Source organism: Halictus rubicundus, chromosome 12, assembly GCF_050948215.1.
Source record: "Halictus rubicundus isolate RS-2024b chromosome 12, iyHalRubi1_principal, whole genome shotgun sequence".
Lineage (NCBI taxonomy): Eukaryota > Metazoa > Arthropoda > Insecta > Hymenoptera > Halictidae > Halictus > Halictus rubicundus.
Window position 1 is genome coordinate 509,683 of NC_135160.1, and position 23,820 is coordinate 533,502.

The 23,820-nt window shown below is 43.2% G+C and overlaps 1 protein-coding gene and 1 long non-coding RNA gene across 3 annotated transcripts in view; one reads left to right on the forward strand and one right to left on the reverse strand.

Annotated features, from left to right (window-relative positions):
• N (neurogenic locus Notch protein) overlaps positions 1–23,820 on the reverse strand; it is a 326,309-nt gene that overhangs the window by 245,912 nt on the left and 56,577 nt on the right. For both annotated transcript variants that reach the window (XM_076798609.1, XM_076798608.1), the window contains exon 2: positions 21,573–21,651. In XM_076798609.1, coding sequence (XP_076654724.1) covers positions 21,573–21,651 — 79 coding nt within the window. The remainder of the gene's footprint in view (positions 1–21,572; positions 21,652–23,820) is intronic.
• LOC143360071 (uncharacterized) overlaps positions 1–23,820 on the forward strand; it is a 180,608-nt gene that overhangs the window by 46,414 nt on the left and 110,374 nt on the right. The gene's annotated exons all lie outside the window — the stretch shown is intronic.

A 23,820-nucleotide genomic window follows, 5' to 3' on the forward strand; every position in this document is an offset into this window, starting at 1 on the left:
TATGAATAGTGATGAGTATATACTCAGCCACCAATCACGCTGTATTGTAATACTAACTCCTCCGCGGCTGATTTTGCATAGTAATTAAAAATTCTAAACGATGCGCCCTTTAAAAGATCTTCCTTCGCTTCCTTGAAATTTACCCCTGTATCCTTTGAATTACCGTTCCGAAGACCTAGGCTTTTCTATGGAAGATTCCGGTGGACTCGAACGAGGCTCACGAGTGCAAGTGAATACGTGATTGAATTTCTAAATACCTTCCTACACAGTGCCTCGTAAAATCAATTACCGATAATGAACGATGGACTTGAAGGCAGACTGGTCGGGGAAGTTCAAAAATCACTGCGCTTCCGGCTGGATATTGCACTGTGTGCTCTTTACCGTATTGACGTTCCGCTTGGAATTAACGGAGAGATGTAAGTACAATAGATAAACATTTTTTAATTAATTGAGTAATCGAAAGTACTTGATACTTTAGACTGGTTACACCAGAAATGAAATAATAAGTGGTATATCTTGGTAACACCAAAATTCATTTAATTCGTATGTCATATCGTATATCAAGTTACATATTGATATTGAGAGAAATATAGATTTGTTTAATTCGGATTCTCTAAAAATAAAAATAAATCTGTTGAAATACCGTCCAATATAATAAATCTTTGTAATTTATCGTGACTGGTGGTCCGCAGAGCCCCTCTCTCACATTAGGGTTACGTTAGGGTTGCGGTGCAGGGTTTATGGGATTACGATTTAAGGGGTTCCCCGAATTAAAAAAAAAAGTGCATCAAAGGAACGCTTTATAGATTCTGTACTCGGATCTGTATCATTGTGGCAAGTTGCGATACGCGCAAACGTATCATTACCATAATCGGCAGCAATACGGCATATGGAAGATGGTAGACCGGGGGTGGAAGGCACAAGAAGGGTTCAGAGGGGTACCGGGGGCTTAATCGTGATAATGGCCCAGAATCGCCTCGTGACCGCAGAAACGGAAAACGTCTCGATTCGAGATGGCAGATCGATCGATCGAACGCTTACGCTTTTCAGTCTGACCTCGGTATCGGCTGATTATTGTCGGATACCAATCGTTGCCAGAGTACCATTCTTGCAAGAGGAAGTGGTCGGTGGTATTACAACAGGGAAAAGGGAAATCGTGGGGCACGTTTCCCGGACAAAAATAAATGGAATTGCTTCGACTTCGGAACGAACGAAATAAAAATTACTATATCCGGTTTGACGAGTCAGAATTCGGTTATGAAAATCGCATTTCGTAAGAAGAATTATTACAATTCCCAATCCCCTAAATCGTGAGCAATCCCATAGCGACGCGTTCGTTGCCGAGACTCGGCGAAAGGGCGAGGTGAAATTTGACAAGTCGGTCAGCCATCAATATCGTTACGAGAGCGAGCCGAAAAGCAATAATTAAAGTCTGAAAAGATATAAAGTAAAATTTCGCGTATGGGATTCTGGCGCTGGAGGCTGAAGACGGGGGTCCGAGGCATCGCGAGGCGGCACGGAACGATACGGTAGGCGAAGAGGAGAAGCAGGAGGAAGAAGAGGAGACCCTCCGGTTCTTTAATAACACGGCGGGGCCGCAGGTTCTTCTTCAGGTATGCGAGACAGAGCCCGAGGCGAGCAAATCGTCTACAGTCTCGAAAACCTGATTCTTTCGCGGCGATCTACGCCATAACACCGTCCCTTCCGATACACTCTAGCTTCGATACACCGTCCGGACTCTACGCACCGACACATTCCTGAACTCTTATGTGTTCCGATACGCGCGTACAATACTTGCATGCGGCTCTACGTGCTTTCCTATTCGCGTCGCAAAAGAAAAGGAACGCGCGCAACGATATCGTTCGCAAAAAGGTGACGGGAACAGACACAAAGAAATTCAGAAGCGGCGTGTTCGCTCCAGCGCACAGTGGTCCCAAAGCCGGAAAACACGGCCAAAACCTAAAATATGAATTTTTCAGCTAGGTAAGTTTTAAGTATGGGATTGGTTACTCTAAGAGTGTTTCTAAGTGGGGGTAAACAGCAAAAAGGTCGTTTTTTATACCTGACCAACAGTCACAGTCCGAACTTCGAGTTCATTAGACCATACCTTTTTAAGCTTGTGAAGCACATTGCGAATTTCAAGTGCACAGTGTACAAATTGTGTTGAAACGTTTCGATTTTAATTGTGCATTATGAATGCTGTGTGTGGAGATAAGTTGCATAGTTTTTAGTGCCAAATGTTTATTGTTAACTGACAACTATGTATGCAAAGAGAGAGTAAAAGTGAAGGCATAAATTTTTACGATTTAGAGGAAAAGTTGCAAGTCTCACCAGGTCTAGCTCTAAAACTTGTTGGAGCTTCTACTACATAGTATTATCTTGCAATTCTAAAAAAATTAGTGCCCCTAGGTGCCTCTGTGGTCGTAGCACTGTTTTTTGTAACGCAGAGTAGGTATTTTATGTGCTTTCCTTGCATTTCTTGTCAAACTGTGAGAGATATGCACCAAGTCTTTCTGTAAAATTTGAACAGATTTTGAATAGAATGTCAGTTTTTTTTTATAAAGAATCATATATCCGAAATTTTTTTATATTTTTCAAACACGAACGCTGTTTTTATATCGGCTGTTCATTTGAAAACTTTCCAGCGGAATATCTCGAAAAGTATGAAAAATAGTTAAAAAAGTGTAAAACACGAGTCCAAGGCAGTATCAGTTTTTTATTTGGATGGCGTTTTCAAGGTCATTTGAAGGTCAACTTTGTTTTTTCAAATGGAAACCCATATTTGTTATTATAGGATCTTATTGTACGTAAAGAGACCAGCAATTCTTCAATTCTTTCTTCTTTGGGAACTATGGTGCGAATAGAATACCTACTTTATTCAATACAAAGGGTAGAGTTTGCTATCCGGAAAATTAGTCTTTCCTCTCGTTCAGGTCAATATGAGACAGCGAATTTTCTAATTTCAAGTTCAGATTCGTGATAAGCGACCCCAAAAACGGCCTAATACCAATTTTCAAGCCGAACCAATAAGTTTTTAATAAGTTATGACGTTTCGACCACGTTTTGGCGATTTGGGACCACTGTGCAGTGAGGTGGACATAGCGGATATCCGAAGGAGTTACGCTGAATATCGATTCAACTTGTGATTTCAGGTAACAGTGTGTTGAAGTTGGTGGAAACGCGATATACTGCACACTTTTCTAACCGTTACTCTATCGAAGTTTCTTTAACACTATTCCTACCGACACTTCATGTATACCTATTCCTACCGCGACCGGTCAAATGACCGGTCTTTAGCACAACTTATATTTTTTAATATAGAATGAAGATAATAGCCAATTTGACAGTATAAAAATATAGTTTCTTTTATTTAGGAGTATATAATGTATATTTTATTCGTTTTCACCGCATAATATTTCGTTTACTATACCCTGTTGGGCCTGATGTTCCCCTAAAAATATTATGAATAGGTGCTCTTCCAGGATTAGACCCTTCTTTTACTTCTTGCCAAACAGTTCCGTCTACAGCAGTTTCGATTACTTCTTCCTCATTCTCACTATCGGAAGTAACTAAAAATCAAAAATCTCCTTCTCTTTCGTCCTCTACGTACGTTCGAAACATTCTCTTCGTCCTCATCGGTGTTCGAGTCGTTCTCAAATAGCTCATAATTTTCCGTATTGTCATTTTCAATATCAAAAATTTCGAACGTCTTGACATTTTGGGAATGAATATTCAAGGGATAAAATAAAAATTAAAATATAAAAATGTAAATCAAGATGGATAAAAAAATGAACAAAAGATAAAATGTGAAACTTACTACGAAGTATTGTTGGTTTGTTCACTTTTTTGAAAATGAGACTTTTAACACGCAATACAATATAAAATAAAAGTAGAATAATAATAGAATAAAAATACAAAATAGTAAAAGACTGCCGAATATGCTCCTTGTAACTTTCGCGTTTTGATGCTCTCTGTTCAGCTCACAAGACTTTACCGATTTGAATTCGTGAGAAGACGTCTAGGCATCTCCTTCGGCTATGATTTTATTTATTTTACAGTCATAGTAGATAAGACGGTGTAAGAAAATCCGAGGTTCTGGACCGCTTCGGATACCAATCAGGCAAATAAACACCGCGAGGCCGATAGGCGAGCGAGAACTCTAAACACTTTGAAGTGCCGTAAACCAGCCCTTGGATGGCACTTTTCGGCTAAAATCATACCACAACTGCCTTACCTTTAGTTTGTAACGACTTTATAGTTTTGGAATTGAGTCTTTGAAAGAATACTATTATAAAAAGATATAAATCGTTCTACCGGTCAAATGACCGGTCGCGGTAGGTAAGACAGACTACAAATTTTTCTCAGAAAATAAACAATAAAAAAAGAAGTGAATATTGAAAAATGTATTATACGCATATTTTAGGAAAAGTCGTGAAGTTTAAAGGCGATTCGATTACGTTGTATATAAGAAATTCTAATCGAAATTTCAAAAACGGTCATTTGACCGGTCCCGGTAGGAATAGTGTTAAAGATATTTAAACATATTTTTATTTTGTTCATTTCAGCAGGTCACTTTCTGTATATTTTTCTGAATTTCTCCTCTGTCAAGGAGAGAAGTTCGAAAGAGGTTTGTCGTTGAATTTGCCCACGGGCGTGATCGTGTAAACAATATTCGATCGTAGATACGGATTATCTGGTTCGATTTGTTTGATCGCGGTAGCGTCTAGTTTTATTTGCGCGATACGGTGACTAGTTCCATTTGCAACGTGACCTGCCCCGCCGCGCGGGGGGGAAATTAATTTACAACCGGGCCGTACATGGCGGTGCTCGCCGTAGCCACGGCCGGGAAAATGATAACCCCGTGTAATTACCACGCGTAGATATGGTGTGACGCCGCGCCGCTGGTTATCAATGATTTAATGAACGCCGAGGTGAAACAATGACCAACAAAACCGGGCGCGCGCGCGACCGCTCGCCAGCTTCCATTAATTCATACCTTCCGAGTGCAAATGAATAGCAGAACGAACGAGGCCAGACACAGCTTTTTGCCGAGGAAATTGAAACTGCAACGCGAGGAGAAAAACGTGGTTCGAGGGCTGTGTTCGAGCCCGGCCTGTGTTCTATATAGCCGGGGAGCCGGAGAAAAGCTGGTCTCGGCCAGGGGCGGAATAACAAATGGACTGCTTGGGACCCTCGTCTACGATACTACTACGGAGTCGAAGAAAGTAACGCTCGAACCGGCTCCGACGGGCATACTAATCGTTTTATGAAGGCCAGACAGGGAGAAAGAGGGACGGAGATGGAAGGCGAAGGGGTGGGACTATTGATACGACGTAGGGGGTCGGAAACGGGAGGTATTCCCGACTAGTTTTTATCTGCAATTGCAAATTTATTGCGCGTTACGCTCCAACTGTGATAAACGTAAATGAATGTGGAACGTATCAGGTTCTGGGAGTACGGGAAAAATTTTAAATCCTACCATTTTCTTTTCGTCTCGGACTTTGTTTGTATTAATCGTAATTACACATTCAGCCTGTAATAACCGGTTTTCATTTATGAACCGTGACGTAATAAAATATAATTGTATGCGGTTGTAGGAATAACAATTACGTCGTTAATTGTATTTGAACAATTGTGACGCACTAGCCCCTCAACTAATAAATTACTAATAAATTCTGTAACATGTTCTAACGTTTTCTTGTATCAACGTTTAACCCTTTGCACTCGGAGCCATTTTAACTCCAAAACGAAACATTTCTTCCGACCCCGAATATTTCCCTTCTATATATAGAAATGTTTAGTAATTTATTAAATACAAACAAACGTAATAATGTAAAAATATTTTGAATATTGCTACAGGAATTTTTAGCGGCGCCTTACAGTCGCAATTCGAGTGCTGGGGGTTAACCTCGCGCATTATTGCGCAATCAAGTGTGATCAGAATCACAAGAATTTATAAAATTTTTCGGTACAGGGACCTAATGCTCGCGGCAAGATAATACTTGAGCAACGGGAAACAGAAATTCAGTGGTCAAGGGTAAAAAATGAGAGAGAAAAATTCCGGTCATATATTTAATTGCTCCCATTAAAGTTTATCGCTTATTTAACGTTCGACTGTTTTATCGAACCGAAGCAGGTTCGAACGGCGCAGGTGGAGGAAGAAACTGTCATCAAAAAATAATTGGCTGGCTAGTGAAAGGAATCGAGGGACAGGCCATCGAATAGGCAAAAACAACAGGATCGGGATTGCAGGCTCGCAGGATCGGAAAGAAAGAGACGGAGGAAGCTCCGGGGATCGGCCCTAATCACGGGAGGCGAGGGAGAAAGACGCTTAACATGCAGACCGTAGCTGGAGGCGTTAGTGCCGTATAATCTGCGTTCCTCGGCTCTTAAACACCACCCGTGTGTGCCACGGTGCCGATGTGCCATGCACGAAGAACACCAGCGCACAATGCGCGTGGATCCGTAAAGGTGGTGGGTCCGATGATGGCCGATCGACGGTGGCATACATAGAAAACCGGTGATCCTGGTCCGCCGGTCCTTGCCGAGTCGAAACGTTTGCCGCTATGAACGGCCATACTATACGGACCCTACCGGATCTACACGTGCAGCTGGGCGGGGGACACCCTCCTCCTGGCACCAGTGTCAGGATATTACCGACGGAGAAAAAGAGAGAGAGATCGAGCGAGAGATAGAGGGAGAGGGAGAGAGAGGACGAGAGCTACAATTACATCGCAGGTGGCTGGTCACAAGGACTTTCGGGCTACCTAACTGGAGCATCAACACGAAGCACGTGGTGATTAGCGGAATCCTGGGATGCGGGTTTGCTCGATAAAGCATCGTTCTCGTTGAGAAAATCGGTGTTCTTTATCGACCGTCGGTAATTATTACCCGTCGAGCGTCAACTGCATCCGATTCCCTCTGATGTCGTCCTCTGAACTTCGGAACCCGTTCCCGATCTAATTATGTCCTGGAAACGGGAACGCCTCGTTCATTAAGCACACTTGGCTCTTGGGCACGGTGCCTGGGGCCGACGAAAATTTCAGGGCTTGCGGAGACATGGTTAACAAAAATTTCAGAAGAATCGAGAGGAAAAAGAAAACGCGATGAGGTTAATACAGCTCTGACGAGAAATGATAGTGATGGCTTTATAACAAGCGAATACATAATTGTCGGGTGTTCTCCTTGAAAACAAGTAGAACAGAATGTAAATCGTCGAACATACCGAAACTTGGTCCGCAGTGATTCAAAGTCAGAGGTGTATGCGACTTCCCAGCTTGCGAAGATTTATCGAAGCCGATCATCTCCCGATAAGAGATGCATTCCGAAGCATATTTAGAAAGAAAGTCGAACAGAGGTTGAACCGGACCCAGGCTTCGCGAGTCGTTGGAAGTGTCTGCTTTCTCCTGATCTCTATCTTCCAGGACGAAATAGTTGTATCGTTATCTCGTCGTATTAACAATCGTTAAATTGCAGCTATTTCAATTACCGAACAGGACGGCTGCTTTCATTAATTTATCCACCGAATTACATTTCTGGCAAGACAATAAATTGCAGATGGAGATAGATGCGTCATGATTATTATATTTCTTCTTGTAACAACGCATACGCAAAGAATCGCCGATCCGATAGATACTCCAGTTCACTTTCCCATTACTTCAAGGTGTACCGCATTACGAGCGTGTGATTTGCAGTTTCCTTGATTAACTTTTTTTTTTTCACCGGCAATCGTTCAGCCAAGAATTTCATGCTCGCAATGTCGCGCAATGCAAATCGACTTTCTGAGAAGTCGCGACTAGCTTTTCAGCGAGTTCACAGTGGCGTGTAACACTGATCTATATGATCAAGTAGTCCGATCAAAATGTAGAGATCCGTGTATTTCGATCCGGATTCGTTTATTACACGTGCACGCGTGAAATGGAGACCTCTATTATAAATATGTAATATAAAGCGTCCCACTATTTCGTCCTGCACTGTGCACGCAGCGAGTCGGGCGGTTTGACCACGGAACGCGCGAAAAGCAGCGTAACTAAGTAGGTTAACCAGTCAGCTGTTGCGACCTCTTTGAAAAATGTGTACCTAAGTTGCGTAAAAAAAATTAACCGCTATTTGAATTATAGCTGTTTCACGAGTATACTCGTCATGACACACAATATTGCCATTTCTTCATGACGAGTACACTCGTCAAACACTGTTAACTGGTTAAAAGCGACGCACAGTGGTCCCAAAGCCGGAAAACGTGGCCAAAACCTAAAATATGAACTTTCAGCTAGGTAAGTTTTAAGTATAGGGTTGGTTACTCTAAGAGTGTTTCTAAGTGGGGGTAAACAGCAAAACCTGACCAACAGTCACAGTCCGAACTTCGAGTTCATTAGATCATACCTTTTTAAGCTTGTGAAGCACATTGCGAATTTCAAGTGGACAGTGTACAAATTGTGTTGAAACATTTCGATTTTAATTGTGCATTATGGATGCTGTGTGTGGAGGTAAGTTGCATAGTTTTTAGTGCCAAATGTTTATTGTTAACTGACAACTATGTATGCAAAGAGAGAGTAAAAGTGAAGGCATAAATTTTTACGATTTAGAGGAAAAGTTGCAAGTCTCACCAGGTCTAGCTCTAAAACTTGTTGGAGCTTCTACTACATAGTAATATCTTGCAATTCTAAAAAGAATTAGCTGCCCCTAGGTGCCTTTGCGGTCGTAGCACTGTTTTTTGTAACGCAGAATAGGTATTTTATGTGCTTTCCTTGCATTTCTTGTCAAACTGTGAGAGATATGCACCAAGTCTTTCTTTAAAATTTAAACAGATTTTGAATAGAATGTCAGTTTTTTTATAAAGAATAATATATCCGAAATTTTTTTATATTTTTCAAACACGAACGCTGCTTTTATATCGGCTGTTCATTTGAAATCTTTCCAGCGGAATATCTCGAAAAGTATGAAAAATATTTAAAAAAGTGTAAAACACGTGTCCAAGGCAGTATCAGTTTTTTATTTGGATGGCGTTTTCAAGGTCATTTGAAGGTCAACTTTGTTTTTTCAAATGGAAACCCATATTTTTTATTATAGGATCTTATCGTACGTAAAGAAACCAGCAATTCTTCAATTCTTTCATCTTTGGGAACTATGAAGTGCGAATAGAATACCTACTTTATACAATACACAGGGTAGAATTTGCTATCCGAAGAATTAGTCTTTCCGCACGTTCAGGTCAATATGAGACAGCGAATTTTCTAATTTCAAGTTCAGATTCGTGATAAGCGACCCCAAAAACGGACTAATACCAATTTTCAAGCAGAACCAATAATTTTATAATAAGTTGTGAGGTTTTGACCACGTTTCGGCGATTTGGGACGACTGTGCGACGTGACCTAAGCGAGTGCAAGCAGAAACCGTTTGTCGAATTGACCTGATAATCGTTGACGCGGATCGGGCGTTTGAACCTGGAATCGTGCGGTATCTAAGTGGAGCCGATCCGGCGAGATGCCGCATGCCGGTTCGGCTTGGCGCGCATCGGTATATCTCGACGGGAGTCGTTAATAGCGCTCGTGTATGCGAACGACGACAGGAATAAAATTCGCGTGGCTCGCCAGAAAGGAGAGGCACTAGTTATTTTTCTCGTTCGGCTCGGCTGCACACGCACGATCGCGCCGATCGTAATTAAGAGAGCCGATCGTTCGTCCCGCCAGAGCCACCGCGCCGCGCCGCGCTGCGCCGCTCTCACCCGAGAACTCGGTGGCGCGCGCTCGTGTGACTTGAATGCGCTCGAAAACCGTACGTCCGTGTCCGCGTGTTGCAAAGACGGTATGCGGGAGCCTAAGGTAAAAAACCTTGTAAATACACGCCGACCACGTGTACGGTAGACGTGTAACGGACGTTTCAAGATGTGGGGCGTGCAGATTTATAAAACGTGCGGCCGGTAACGCTCGCTACCGGGGCCGCGCGCGTTCGCGCGCGCACGGATAACAGAGAAAGCGGGTGTGACTACAAGGATACCCGGGGAAGAAATTTATCTCGGGGCACCGGTGCTTTCTTCTGCACCGAGAAATCATGTTTCTCCGGCCGAGCCTATGGTTGGACGCTAGGCAACGGGACTTCGCTCGACGGGAATAAGCGGTTAACTGGACGTTTCAATTATCTGAAATTAATTCCTAATGTTTCGAGACCGGGCGGTACGAGTTTCGTCGGTCTCTCCTCTCTCCCTCGGGGCGGCTGGTTAAATTCAGAACGGGTCGTAAGGTCGAGCTCGGGGAGAGAGAAAAATACAGGCGAATTAGTATGCGAGGCGTTGCGTCGCGTGTTAATACCGCTGGCGAGATAAGTGCGAAGAGAGTCACGTTTTAGTGAACCGGACGGAATCGGTTATTCAACTCCATTGAATCGATGACGATGGTTGTGTACGATCAGTCCAGGAAGACGAGGCCTCGCATCGGAAACACCGTGTTCGCTCGTACAATGGGGAGAGAAAAAAAAACGAAAGGGGAGGATTACACACACGGCCTGGGCCGTTCGAATCGTTAGGCGCCCGTTTCTAATTGGCGCTAAATAATCATTTTTTCGACGGCCGGCTCCAGCGATTCTCCTGTCGACGGGTTTCTTCGAACAGACCCATTACTGTACGACAATATTCGCACTGGCAATCAGCACGTCGGTGCGAGAGCACAACGGTTCCGTTTGCAGGAGCTTCATTATGTACCGCGTCGACGAACGCGACGGAAGACGTCTCCTACGGCCACTAACGAGGGGAAGACGCCTCTCTGACCGGGACAGTAACGTGTACCGTATATGTTCTGGCCACTAGTATGTCGGACGCTACCACCGTGTTCCCAGCCACCAAACAACGGCTAGTAATAAACCAACCGCCTAGAGATTGGCATTTGCATACGCAGCTGCGAGAACGGAATACGTTTTCCATTATGCGAGAAAGAACTACGGTAATGTCTCGATGCGAATCAGATGTGCACGATATTTGTCTACAATTTTTCCCCACTACCTTCGTTACGAATTGAGCCGTTCACTGCACAAATCGATTAACTCCACTTTTTGAAAAATCTTAAATTTAAGTGTCAAAGCACTTGGTATAGTCATATCTTTTTATATTTATAATAACTTTCCTGAATAATAAAGATTAACACCATTAAACAACAAAATTTTTTTGGCCATTGAATAATAAATAATTTATTTCAGAGGCCATTTTGATTAACTCCGTACTCCAATGTAAATCGTTGCAATAATGCAACTCAAATGCACCAGCAAGCGCTGAATGATAACGGTAAATTTTTTAGTGCCGTCTTATCAGAATTAAAGTAAAATAAACTAGTCAGTCACAGTCTAATTGCCGCAGGATCAAGTACTTGTGAAGTCAAATTAATTATTATTAAGAATAAAGCTTAATTTAGTATACTTTACCAACATTACACGGACTACATATTTTTTCAGTCTTTTCAACATTACTCCCAGATCGTATTTGGGGTTGAATTATTATAAACAATTTTTTCAATTTGTCAGTGGTTTTAAAGAAATAAATATTATACCGTTATAATCAAGATGAGCGAGACTAATAACATTGTGGATGTGGAAAACAGTGAATCATCCGATGGTTCTTCAATACATAATTTATATTGCTGATGAATTAATCACAAATAATATATTATAACAGAACTGTTAATATTCATTTTTATGGAAAATCTGTCATAAAAATATATAATAATTAACTTTTCCTGTAATAAAAACTTACAAATTTCAACACTGAATTTAACTTTATTACTTTTTTCACTCGCCAAATCGATTAACTCCACCAGTCGCATAAAAATTGTAACATTACTGACGATTATTTTTTGGCTATTCTTTCTTATTCATTTTATATACCGTTAGATGAAAGCTACATTTGTATTTATGCTTTCTACAATATTTATTTGAATTTATATTATAAAGAGAATTTTCAAAAACAATGTACATTATTTCATCGCATTTCTCAACTTTTTGTTTTATGGAGTTAATCGATTTGTGTTACGAACGGCTCAATTAAGGGTGCAATCCCTTCCAAGTCCAGAACCTCGCTCGCCGAGTAACGTAATATGAAACGGGATTAGATGTAACTGTGAGACGATACTAATTCAATGAAACCCCTGTTACTTTTAATCTTTTTTTTTAACTTTTACAATTTGGATGATATTTAATTAAAATACCTGAATTGAAATGAAAAGTAAGTATCTGGTTAAGTCTTTACTGAAATCGAATGATATTTTCTCAAATAGATTTTCAAAACCGTGAATTTGCATAGATTTGCATTTTCTATTCCTAACACGCTTCGAGGGGGGTTAGAACGACCCTGATACAGATTTGCAGCGAAAACGAGACGACCTTGCAACAAGATTAACAGCCTCGCGATCCACCATTTGAAAACAAGTGTGGAACACCGAGGCGAAGTGTGTTTGTCTTGAAAATACATAGCGCGTTTCTGATGTTTGATTTCGACGAATGAAACGAGTCGGTGATCCGTGGCAATAAGCGAGTCGAGCCGAACGAAAGCATCGTAAAGCAAAACCGGCCAGAGCACAAACAAATGACTGATGGCCTGCGGAATAGCTGTACCTTCCGGCGGAACTAATGCTTCCGTGAACTCGAGCTGTGATCGTTTAATTGCCTCGCTTGTACTAAAACAAACAGACCTTCGAGCAGCCGCGATTCGACACGAGGGAGCGATTCGACCGAACTTATCGGTTTATCGAGCTCTCCTCGAGATCTTGTTACCCTCCGGTGGAAATAGGTGCCGGGCACCGTAAGCCCGACTTCTCACGAGAACGAGCGAAACCCCGTCTCTCGTAGGTATTCGCAAATAACACGTTCGGAAGGGTTCCGCGGGTTCTGCAAACATCCCAGCACCGCTCTCTCATCCTGCCCCGACGTCTCGCGTTTCTTCCAGAATTACTTTTATGGACCACGCCTGCTCATTGAAATCTTTTCTGCAAATATTCAGTCCCTAGCTCCTGGAACGTAGCTCGCGAAATCTTCTCAATTGTGCGCCCCAGAACGGAACTGCGAAATCGATCTCCAACTTTAACCCCACTATTCTTCTTAGGTCTACATTCTTATACTTCTTAGGCACACTATATTTATCAGCTAGAAAATCTGTAAGTTCGTCATGGGGACTGTGAAATCATAAAATCCAAGTCTAGGAATAAACGATAGAAGGTCGAAGCTGTACCGATTTTCTTGACACGCGCAACAACAGTCAATAGTCTACGTGTGGAACCATAATAGAACAGAACATCGGCCAATCACATTCAATTTATTGACGCTGAAACAACCTCGTAAACCTCGGATAAGGCTTCGCGTAATTTGTATAGCGTTAAGTACTTTGAAGTTGTTGTCTGCCATCGTCGTGCAATTATTTCTCGAGAAAGGGACAGACAGAATGGAATAATAATGACTATATAAATTTCAATTTTTCAGTCTCTATTTTAAAATAGATCACTTGGCCATTGTGTAATTATTTCATTAAATGGGAATTCTGGACATATATCGAGAAAACACTGTATATTGTCCAAGAGATCGGTCTGTTAGAAATAAACAAAAATGATTGCACAAACGTCACGTATTCAGAACAATAGGGTAAATATGCTCTACTTAACAGTCAACTTTCCTGAAACTAAATTGCTGAAAAACAAGAGATATCTACTAACAAACTCCTATAGATTCGAACGAGTAGAATGGCCAGACTATTCCTCGCTTCCAATGTATAGCTGCATGTACTCGCATAAAAAAATGTAGGAAATAGCATATTAATAATAAAAACGCTTAAGCTGGCCGACTACTGGCCATAAATGGCTGGCTACTGGGACAATTATCCTAACGATGCATCGGAAGGGAGAACCTAGAACGGAGCAAGCGTAGTTTGCATTTCAGCAAAAAGCATTGCAACCGAGTGCGCAAACCAACGATGCACCAGCAGCGTTGCAGACTCGGAGAACTACATTGAAAAATGATGCTATTGTAAGTCGCTGGTCATTATGATAATGCTCATAGGCACACGGCGGATAATTATTATTGCTTCATCCAGCAGCCGCGCGCTCGTAAAGATCTATCACCTCGGATGTTCCAAGAAACGCGTCGTCGTCGTCGTCGTCGCCGTCGTTGTCGTCGTGTTCGAGGTTAACGCAGAGATTTTCCATAGGTGTTCCGCGAAGCAATGAATCGATTAACTTGGCGTGCCACCCACGGGAAAAAGAGGCAAAAAGTCGACGGGCAGAAAACAGCAGCGCGCGGCGCGTTCAATCGGGCCCGATGTCGCATAGGATCGGCGGCATCCGCTGACAAACAGGTCGAAGATAATTAGAGCAGCTTATTGCTAGGCGAAAGAAGTGGAAGGAGAAGGTGAACGCTGTGCCGAGGGAGCCGGCCACCGCCGGAGACAAGTGGTGGAAGCGAATATTGTTCGCGGACGAGGTGTACGGAGAAAGAACGTGGTGGAGAGAAAGAACGGCAGACGTCCGCACTTGAATCTATGCGGATATCTGGAGGTAGGGGAGTCGATGGGACGGGGCGGTGAGGAGAGGGGGAGCGCAGAGAGAGAGAGCGAGGAGGGAGAAAGCGAAACGAGGAACAAAGTCAGAAGAACCGATGCGGGAGAAGAAGTTACGTGGCCCGAGAGCGACGAAGAGGGTGAAACGTCGACGTCCCCTCGGATCGAGAGAGAGGAGTGGAAGTGCAAGAGAACCGATTACTCGCGGAGGGAGCCGAGGGGTCCACGAGGGGCCAGGATACTCGGCGCATGCGCGGCGGGCGTGGGAAAGCGCGCTCACGTTCAGACGGTGTTCCCCTCCTTCTCTTTCGCTCCATTCGCTCAGCCCTTCTCTCCATTGAGCTCCTCTCGCTCCCCTTTCCACCACCCCAACGATTCTAGTCCGTTCTCTCGCACCGACGTGCCTCCGAGTCTCTCTCGCTCCGTCTGGATACGTCTGGACGAGGATCGCCGATCACGGCCGAGTGGCCACGATCCAAGGCCCCGCGGGCATGAAGTTAGTTATTCGTCCAGGGGTGCTCAATATCTGGGTGATCGGTAATGCAAATAGGAAGAGGACCGACTCGATCGCACCGCATCGGCGAAATGGGCCTGCGTGTGCCAACGCACGCTGTCGCCGACGCCGGTGATCCGATTGCCTAGCTCGGGGTTCCCGTTGCGACGATTCCGACTTGCGTAGAGTTCGGCCGGCGATAGATAAAGTTGGGAATAGACGAGCCGTGGTAATTGGGAAATAAATTAGACGCCACGATGCGTATCGGACCCCGCCATTAATGCGCGTCGATCTTCGCGGCAAAGCGGGAAAAACTGGGAGTACCCGGTAGCCGATGCACTCCGGCGATAGGGCGTCGTTGCACAGCGACCGACGCGGCGCGAGTAAATTGCACGTACGTGCACGCGTATTGTTGCGCCGGAATGTGGATGCGTGCACACGCATCGGGCCCCCAGGTACAACAACACGGAGATACCCCTAAAGCGCACGATAACGGACGATGACGCGATCGCCGCGGGGTGCACGTCCACGGGGAAAATAACGAAAAAAAGAAAAAGGAACACGGGTATTTTGACAGCGGCCCCGGCAACCTTCGTCATCCTCTGTCGATCGGTTCGTGTCTCCTCCGGGTCCATTCACTCGTGGAACAAAGGCCTCGCGGTCTGACTTTGTGATTTATCTTCGCACAATGCGAGTGTTCCTCTAATTCCAGCCCGTGGCTGGTTCAAGGCTGATCAAACTTCTGCTCGCGAATAGTCTGTTTGAAAGGACGATAAGAGCGCGCGGTGCGCGAGCGCGTAGTCTATCTAAATCATTCGATGTAACGCGCGTCAGACAGATAAGTTCGCAGAACGAGCGTAGAACATTTCCCGACAGAACAGATGGCAATGATTGCTACTAATGGTACCCATCAATTCGCGGCGTGTTCCACCACTTGGACGCCGCTGCACGAACCAATGGCAGGAACCAAGGGAGTATCTGTGACATTGAAAGAAGACAGAACCGCGCTGCGTCTTTTGCCGGCGATTGTCGTTCGAGTTGGTGACTACGCATGCTTGCAATGTAACTAGCTGATAAACATTTACAGCTGGATTCGTGTCGCTTTTCGATGTTACATTACGCTTCTTATCTCTCGGCTACCGATGACCAACCTTTCGAAGTCTCTATAGAATTTCTCAAGTCAAGAAAACGTCTAAATTTGACTGCATAGGTGTATTAACCCTTTGCACTCGAGTGGTGACTCTGATGCGCCATTACAAATTGTTGTGGCATTATCTCAAAGAAATTACAAAAAATGTTACAAAATATTTGTTACATTACAAAATTTGTATTCAATAGATCACTAAACATTTAAACATTGTACGTGGAAATCGGATCAGTTTCGTATGAATCAAATGAAAATATTCTAAGACGGAAGAAAAATTTATTATTAGAATTAAAATAGGGCCGAGTGCAAAGGGTTAATCCTTTGCACACGAAGCTATTTTAACTCCAAAACGAAACATTTCTTCCGACCTAGAATATTTCCCTTCAATATATTTTTTTTTCATGTCACACATACAAAAATGGTGCAATTTACTCGTACGATACTGAAGTGTTTAGCAATTTATTAAATACAAACAAACTTAATAATATAAAAAATATTTTGAATTATGACACAGCAACTTTTAGTAGCGCCTTACGGTCGCCATGCGAGTGCTAAGGGTTAATTAACACCTCACCTGCCGGCACTGATCTTCTAAAATTTGAAGGGGAATAAATCAGAATTTCTGAAGACCAACAAGTTATTTCAAATGATATTGTGATAAAAAGGTTATTAATAGACTTCTAGTATAATACAACAAATACGCATTGTCTTATTTTGACCAACAGTTGCAAATTTGCATGGATAATAAAGTGGTGTAATTGCATTTAAAATCAGGCTGGCCTGATGGGGCTTGTTGAGGGTTAATTTGAATTTCTTAAAGTCTACATTCACTGCGTTATGCTGGAAAACTGAAATATGTTCGTTTTTCCTCAAGAACGAACGTAACAATTTGCAAAAGTGCAATGCGTTTTCAATAAAGAGAAACACGTTCGGCAAGGAAAGATCCTCCAGCAAGACGGTCGGCTCTTTAAAATGCAACGACCATACCTGCGGGGAACATAAATCACGCGGTATAATTAGTCTCATGTCTACATCGTTGACCACACCCCTTCGAGCCGGGTGAAAACATGCTGCACAATATGCAAACGAACGACAATTGTAACCAGAGTCCGACACCGATTTCTGGTGCTCGAGACGCGAAACAACCCTCGGCAAGGCTGTTCGGAATTTAAGCTACTTTCTCAAAGGAACCGTCAACCCGTGCGCGATACAAAATAGAAACGTACACGCCCGTTCAAAAGCACCCCGTGACTCGCACAGGGGATGCGTTTGCACGCCATCATCCATCATCGTGCATATGTTGCTCCGTTCGACGAACCCTTCCCTCGTGCGTGCGATACAGGTCGAGCGAGTGCGAAGAAAAAAATTTCCGGGGTTAACGGTCGCAGCTGCGCATGTAAAGCAGGAACTTCATTAATGGATCTACCAAAAGTTCACCCCCAGTCGTACGGTTGGTAAAAAGTAGAAACCGAAAGAAGTTCCCCGGTTTTTGTAACCGAGGACCGTAAATTCTCCTCTGCGCCGCGGTGTCGTAAAAGCTCAGGAAAGTAAAAAGTGCCAAGAGTGAGGAAACAGTTACGGTGAATCATGACCAAAAGGTGAACCAAAGAATGGTGCCTGGACGCACGAAAACCACTCGTCGTTATCTTTATAACCGGGAAGGGCGACTACATGTTCCGGACGAAGGTACAAAAAACGTGGATCCAAAGTGTAGTAACTGTGCAACGTGAATACAAGAGAGAATTAATCGGTGTAATTACGTTTGGAAATGTAAAAATGTGTTAAAGTATTATGGCAAAATTGAGATCCTATCCTATCCAATCCTATCCTCTATCCTATACTATCGCCTATCCAATCCTATGTCAAATTGAAAATTCTAGGAAGATTAAGAATTTCAAAATTAAAGTATTATTAAAATTATTATTATTATTATTTTTTATAATAAACATTTGGTTCCTATTGCTTTGCAATTGATGCAAACCATTTTTATTTCTCACGAAGACCAGCAATTTGGCTACAATCTCGATTCTCTTTTTCTAGAAAAGCAGACTATAATGTTGTTCCGTCGTCAGAAAAGTCGTAACAAAAAATAATCGCTTGCTAGATCGATACTGTCGTCGGAAGGGGGGAAAACATCGAGGTAGAAAAACAATATTATTTTTCTGGACAAGCGAACCCTTCCACTCGGAGCTGTCGAAGCTCCGATGGAAAATCCATGGGGGTCACGTGCCAGCACACGTGACCTGTCCACACGCGATGCATTTGGACGCACGCGTTAGCGCATCCACGTAAACATGTAACTGTGCAAGTGCAAATCCATTGTGCGAGCAGATCTATGTGATCGCTGTGCCGCAGGGGCACGTGTGTATTCCTCGCTATCGTCGCGAAACCTACGGGCGCATGAATGTGAGAGCGTGCACGTGATCGCATGGGGGATGGTTTCCACTCCATTGTGCCGGATCCTCCATCCGTTAGCGGTAACTTTAACTCACCATATTGTCAAGTGGCACTAGCCAAATTTGTTATTGTGTCGGATCATCGCCATTTTGCGCGGAAACTGCGAAGAGCGATCGGGGATTGCCACAATTCAAACTGCAGATTCGATGGAACAATGAATAAATATTATTCGAGCGCCGACGAAGAGGCAGAAGGGTTTTACTATTATTATTAAATTCTTTGTGGAAGGCATTGAACGGTTAAATAATGAATGGGAATATTTTTCGAGATACATATATAAAAGAAGAAGTTTACAGAAAAATACAAAAGGAGAAATAAAAATATTTGTCTAATAAAAATGGAAAGACGTAGGAAGAATGTTTAGAATTATTGTCATGTGAGGATTCAAATTTTCGGACACCAGAAATGGAGGAGTTACGGCATTAATAGCAACGCTTAAGGTTCACGTGGCTAAACTCTGGATTTACACGCGTGCTGAATTGCAACAGTTCACCGCGATTAGTATCCGTCAAATTACACGTACGCAGAATTGCTTTGAAAAGCATACCGTTGCAACGCGAGATTAGTGCTGTTCGCATTCGCAACGAGATGAATTAGTCCTCGCAGAAGGCGTCCTGGTGAGGTGGTGGTATCGCCGGCCGGTGAGTAAGATAAGAGTATAATCAAAGGGAAGATGAAATAAGAGTAGAAAATATAAGTGGGAACGGCGACTAAAAATTGAACGCCGAGGTCACGAGCGCGTAGCATCATTATCTCCGGCTCGCAATTAAACCTAGTATCTTAAAGGTTACCGTAGACTTATCCTACATGGTAATCGAAATTGAGCTTCGTAGTTCGTTCCCTTTCTTACTTCGCTCTTCGAATTTGCAATTATCGACAATCCCTAGGGCTATTTTACTAAATTAGCGCACCCGAAATTGCTGTTTCGCGTGAACAAGATCAAATAGGAATACAGTGTTTACTCGATATATGTCCAAAACAGGGGTCTAGCCACGGACATATATCGTCCAGGAGATACTATTCTTTGATCCACGTGACCTTACTCTTCTGGGACTTTTATCGGCTAGGAATTTGGGACTAAATGAAAATTTAATTGAATATTCAATTGAATATTTAAAGAATAAACGTGTACATTTAGATTTCTCGAATTTACGATTGAGGTTAAATTGTTCCACGTAAGAAAGCTTGTCTCGTTGACTAAAATGAAAATGTAGAGGGCAATTTGTAACCGAAAATGATTCATAAATTAGCTCACGCATCCGACTTATATTTTCTGGTGTGTGGTCCTCTGGGACTATAAATCGTCGTATAAGAATTCATTGAACGCAAAAGGCGAGGTAGCTTCGACGTGGCATTACCGATTCCCAAATTCTCCGCGACTGCTACCATTTGCATACCCGTGGGCAGTGTAATAAGAGGGTCAACGACAGATCAACGGAGGTGTCGAGCTGACTGATACAAAAGTGAAACCCACGAGGGTTCGGAGATAAAGGTAATTTAGATGCGTCGCTGGGTCACGACTGGCAACTATTACAGCTATTACCGGATCCCGGCCCATCGCGTTCCATCTCATTCTATGCCATCCCACGCCATTCTGTTGGTATTATGTTCTATCGATGCGAGTCCGGGGCGTCATTTCGCGCGATCGAATCGTGCGGTCAATCGCGACCGGGGACACACTGATTTCCCTTTCGGAAAAAATCGAATGATTGCTAAACCGTTCTGCGGCAACCAACCTACTTTTACCTTTAATTGTTTCTCACGTCACCGATTTTACTAAAATAAAAATATCGAAATAAATGTTCACGAACCGTAACCAATTTTACAAACTCAGCATCTATTGGCGAATTTATGTACTAGAACTACAAAATCTTTTAATCGGTGACAGAAAAAATGGGACAGAATAGTTGTCGATATGTAAATGAAGCGTTAACCCATTTGCATCATAAGGAAATATGAAAAGAAGGCCTTTATCACCAAACTGTTTTTTTTTTTTTTTTTTTTTTTTATTATATTTAAGTACAAAAATGACTACAAGTAAAAGAACTTATTTCAATAATTCGTCTTTGTTTCAGTGGCCTAATTTCTTCTTCACTATAATCAGAATTACTACTTTCATCTCCAACAACACCCTCCATTTCTATTTTTCAGCTAATGAATAATGATAGTGACCAACAAAGTTGAGCGTATGCATACGGCTCCGGTGATAGTGACCAGGAAAATTGAGTTAATAATAATATTCTATTTTATTTAATATAAAAATCAGAACGAAAAGAAATTCCTTTTCTCAACCGTACGATTATTTCTTGCAGGAAAATGGTGGTGAAAATAAAACAGAATATTATTACGCCTAATTTTTCATCCACTTGCGTCCGACACAATGGCAGAAGGATGAATGTGTCTGGCTCGGAGTAGAATAGGAAGAATTTCATTCATCATCGTAAGATTATTTCTTGCAGCAATTAGTGGTAAAAATAAAAGTGTGTTGTGACTAATTTTTCAGCAGGGGTGTAGCTCAAGCAAGAAAAGGAACAAGATAAAAGGGACATGAATCTCGATTAAAGTACTTTTAAATGCATCAATCTTTCCTTCCTGCCTCCCATTCTTCACGACGTCCCTTTTCCCGGTGTTTCCTCTGGTTCTCGTCTTTTCCGCGTGGGACGCGACGGAACGTCCGGTTCTCTTGCCCTCTCTTTCTCTTTCTTCCCCCTACCCCCTGTTACTCCTTGGTCTATACCACGAACGCGCGTTATCTTCAGTTCTCCCTTTCACGCGTTCTTTCTCTTTCTATTATACTTCGGGACAGTTCGCCAATCGTCAAGACGGCGAACTCGACGGGGTTCGCGCAGGATCATTTGACACGCGCGTCAAACGACGCTTAAGGTCGCATAGGGCTGGGCTATGACAACGCGCTATTATAATAATTGAAATGGTGAAATATATGCACTCACTTGCAATGCGACTCGCTGCGCAGCGATGACACGCACACTCCTCCGTTTTTGCAGGGGCTCGGCGAACACGAGACAAAACCTGAAACAATCAAAGAAACACAATCAGTTATATGCATAAGGCGGAGCACGACTTTCATAAAAATTTATGAAGATCGATTTGCACAGAATACATAGTAGGGTAACGGTCCCAATTACTGCCGTGGTACCAATTACTGCGTCTATAAAAAACACCAATTTTGTATTAAACGACTCATATATCAGTGGGGTTTAGTGCTCGATAGTTCTAGTCTTAAGGGCCCGGGATAGTCACGTGACTTTTTAATTAATAATTTCCATTCACAGCCTTCAGACACAGACTTAAGATCCGTCTTGGTCTTGATCCGACGCCAGAAACGTGCTTCAAGCTTTGGCTTTATTTCGCAGAGAATCAAGACAAAATATAGTTCAATTTGTAGCTGGAGATATTTTCTACTGCGCGCTACTCTCAATTTCATCCAGAAAACTCATTCAATGGAATAAAAATGCTTGGATTCCACGGCATGCACATCGTCAATTTTTGGCCTCCTTCTATCGCTTATATTACCAAATATCAGCATAATCTCGGCAGCTCCCGACCAGCGCGCACTAGATTGAACCTTCCCCTTTCGAATGAGCCCTTTACCAGCGACAAAATATTTTTATATAAGGACGAAAAGTTGAGGCACGTAAAACCATTTTTCGCCTATTTTTGTCGGTAACGTGGGCACTCTACCTTATCGCGAATCTACGGAGTCTTGGCTCTTAATTTTTGACCTACTTCTGTCGCTTATGTTACCAAATATCAGCATAATCTTGGTAGCTCCTGACCAGCGCGAACTAGATTGTACCTTCCCCTTTCGAATGAGCCCTTTACCAGCGATAAAATATTCTTCTATAAGGACGAAAACTTGAGGCACGTAAAATCATTTTTTAACGGTAATGCAGTCACTCTACCTTATCGCAAATTTACGACGGCCGGTATAAAATGAATTGTAAAATATAAAATTAGTCATCTGACCAGCAGTGGCAGTTTTAGTATTAATTCGTCTGGATAGAACAAATTAGTCTCTGAACGAGTTCGCCTTCGTAGCATCTTTGCTCAGAGCTTTGGAAATCGCAAGGAAAGTGAATCTCGCGGGCGGCGAGGCAAGGAAAGTAATATCTCCTTTCGCCGGACAAGATAGTCGGTTGTCGAAAACGCACAATATCCGCTCGCTGATCGCGGCAGTTGGAAAAGAAGAGGAGGCGCAACCTGACGTTCGTTTATCGTGTGTTAGCAATTAAAGCCCAGTTGGAGAACGGTGAACGCGGGTTACGGCGGATCCCCCGCGGGGGGGGGGGGGGGGGGAACCCTTTGACACGCCGTGCAAAGTGAACTTTCGTGTATCCCCCCTTGAAGAATACGGTGAGATAAGGATAGACCGAGGAACGGAAAAAGGAAGCACCTTTAAGGGAGCGAAAATATCGGAGACCCTCACCCGCTTCGGGTGTAAACGCGACCGAACTAGAGAACGGAGGGGGGAGGGGTCTCGGGCGAAACCACCCGTGCACATCCTGCTCAACCATTTGCCGGAACCGGCGTCCGAATAATTTCACACGAGCCGAGGAACGCGACCGCACACGTGCGTCACTTGCATAAAACAGAAGACCTTTTGCTAATAAAACAAACCTCGACACCGAGTGCGCCGATGCCTTCCACCGCCTCTACACAATAACCACATTTGTTTTCATCTCTCCTCGCTATCTCATCTTCTGCGTTATCAGGCCAGAAACGCGTGGTTTATGCGCGCGACTCTAAAGGTCTCTCAGATACGCACTCGTTGTTGCTGTTTCGCGGATGAACTTTCAAGTTGTAACGCTGGACTGCGGATTTTTATGCGTTTATGGGGAAATTGGCTAGACGAAGCGCAGGGAAGTAAAGGATTGAACAATTGTAATTGTCTAAATTGCGAGTCGTCGCCATTACATAGGTAATTCTAATTAATGTATTTCAGGACTTTGTATGCACTTACTGCAACGAGGGGGAACCTCCGCCGTGCCGTGATTCCGCATACATTTGTATATCTCACCGTTAATGTATTCGTTTTCGTTGGAATCATTAATGTCGATTCTCAAACAACATTCGTGCTCAATCACACGCTCGGCCATAGCGTGTACTTAAAGTTCGATTAACGTGCCCTGCGCAGCGTAAAGTACACCGAGCAACTAATGCAGATACACGCATACCGTC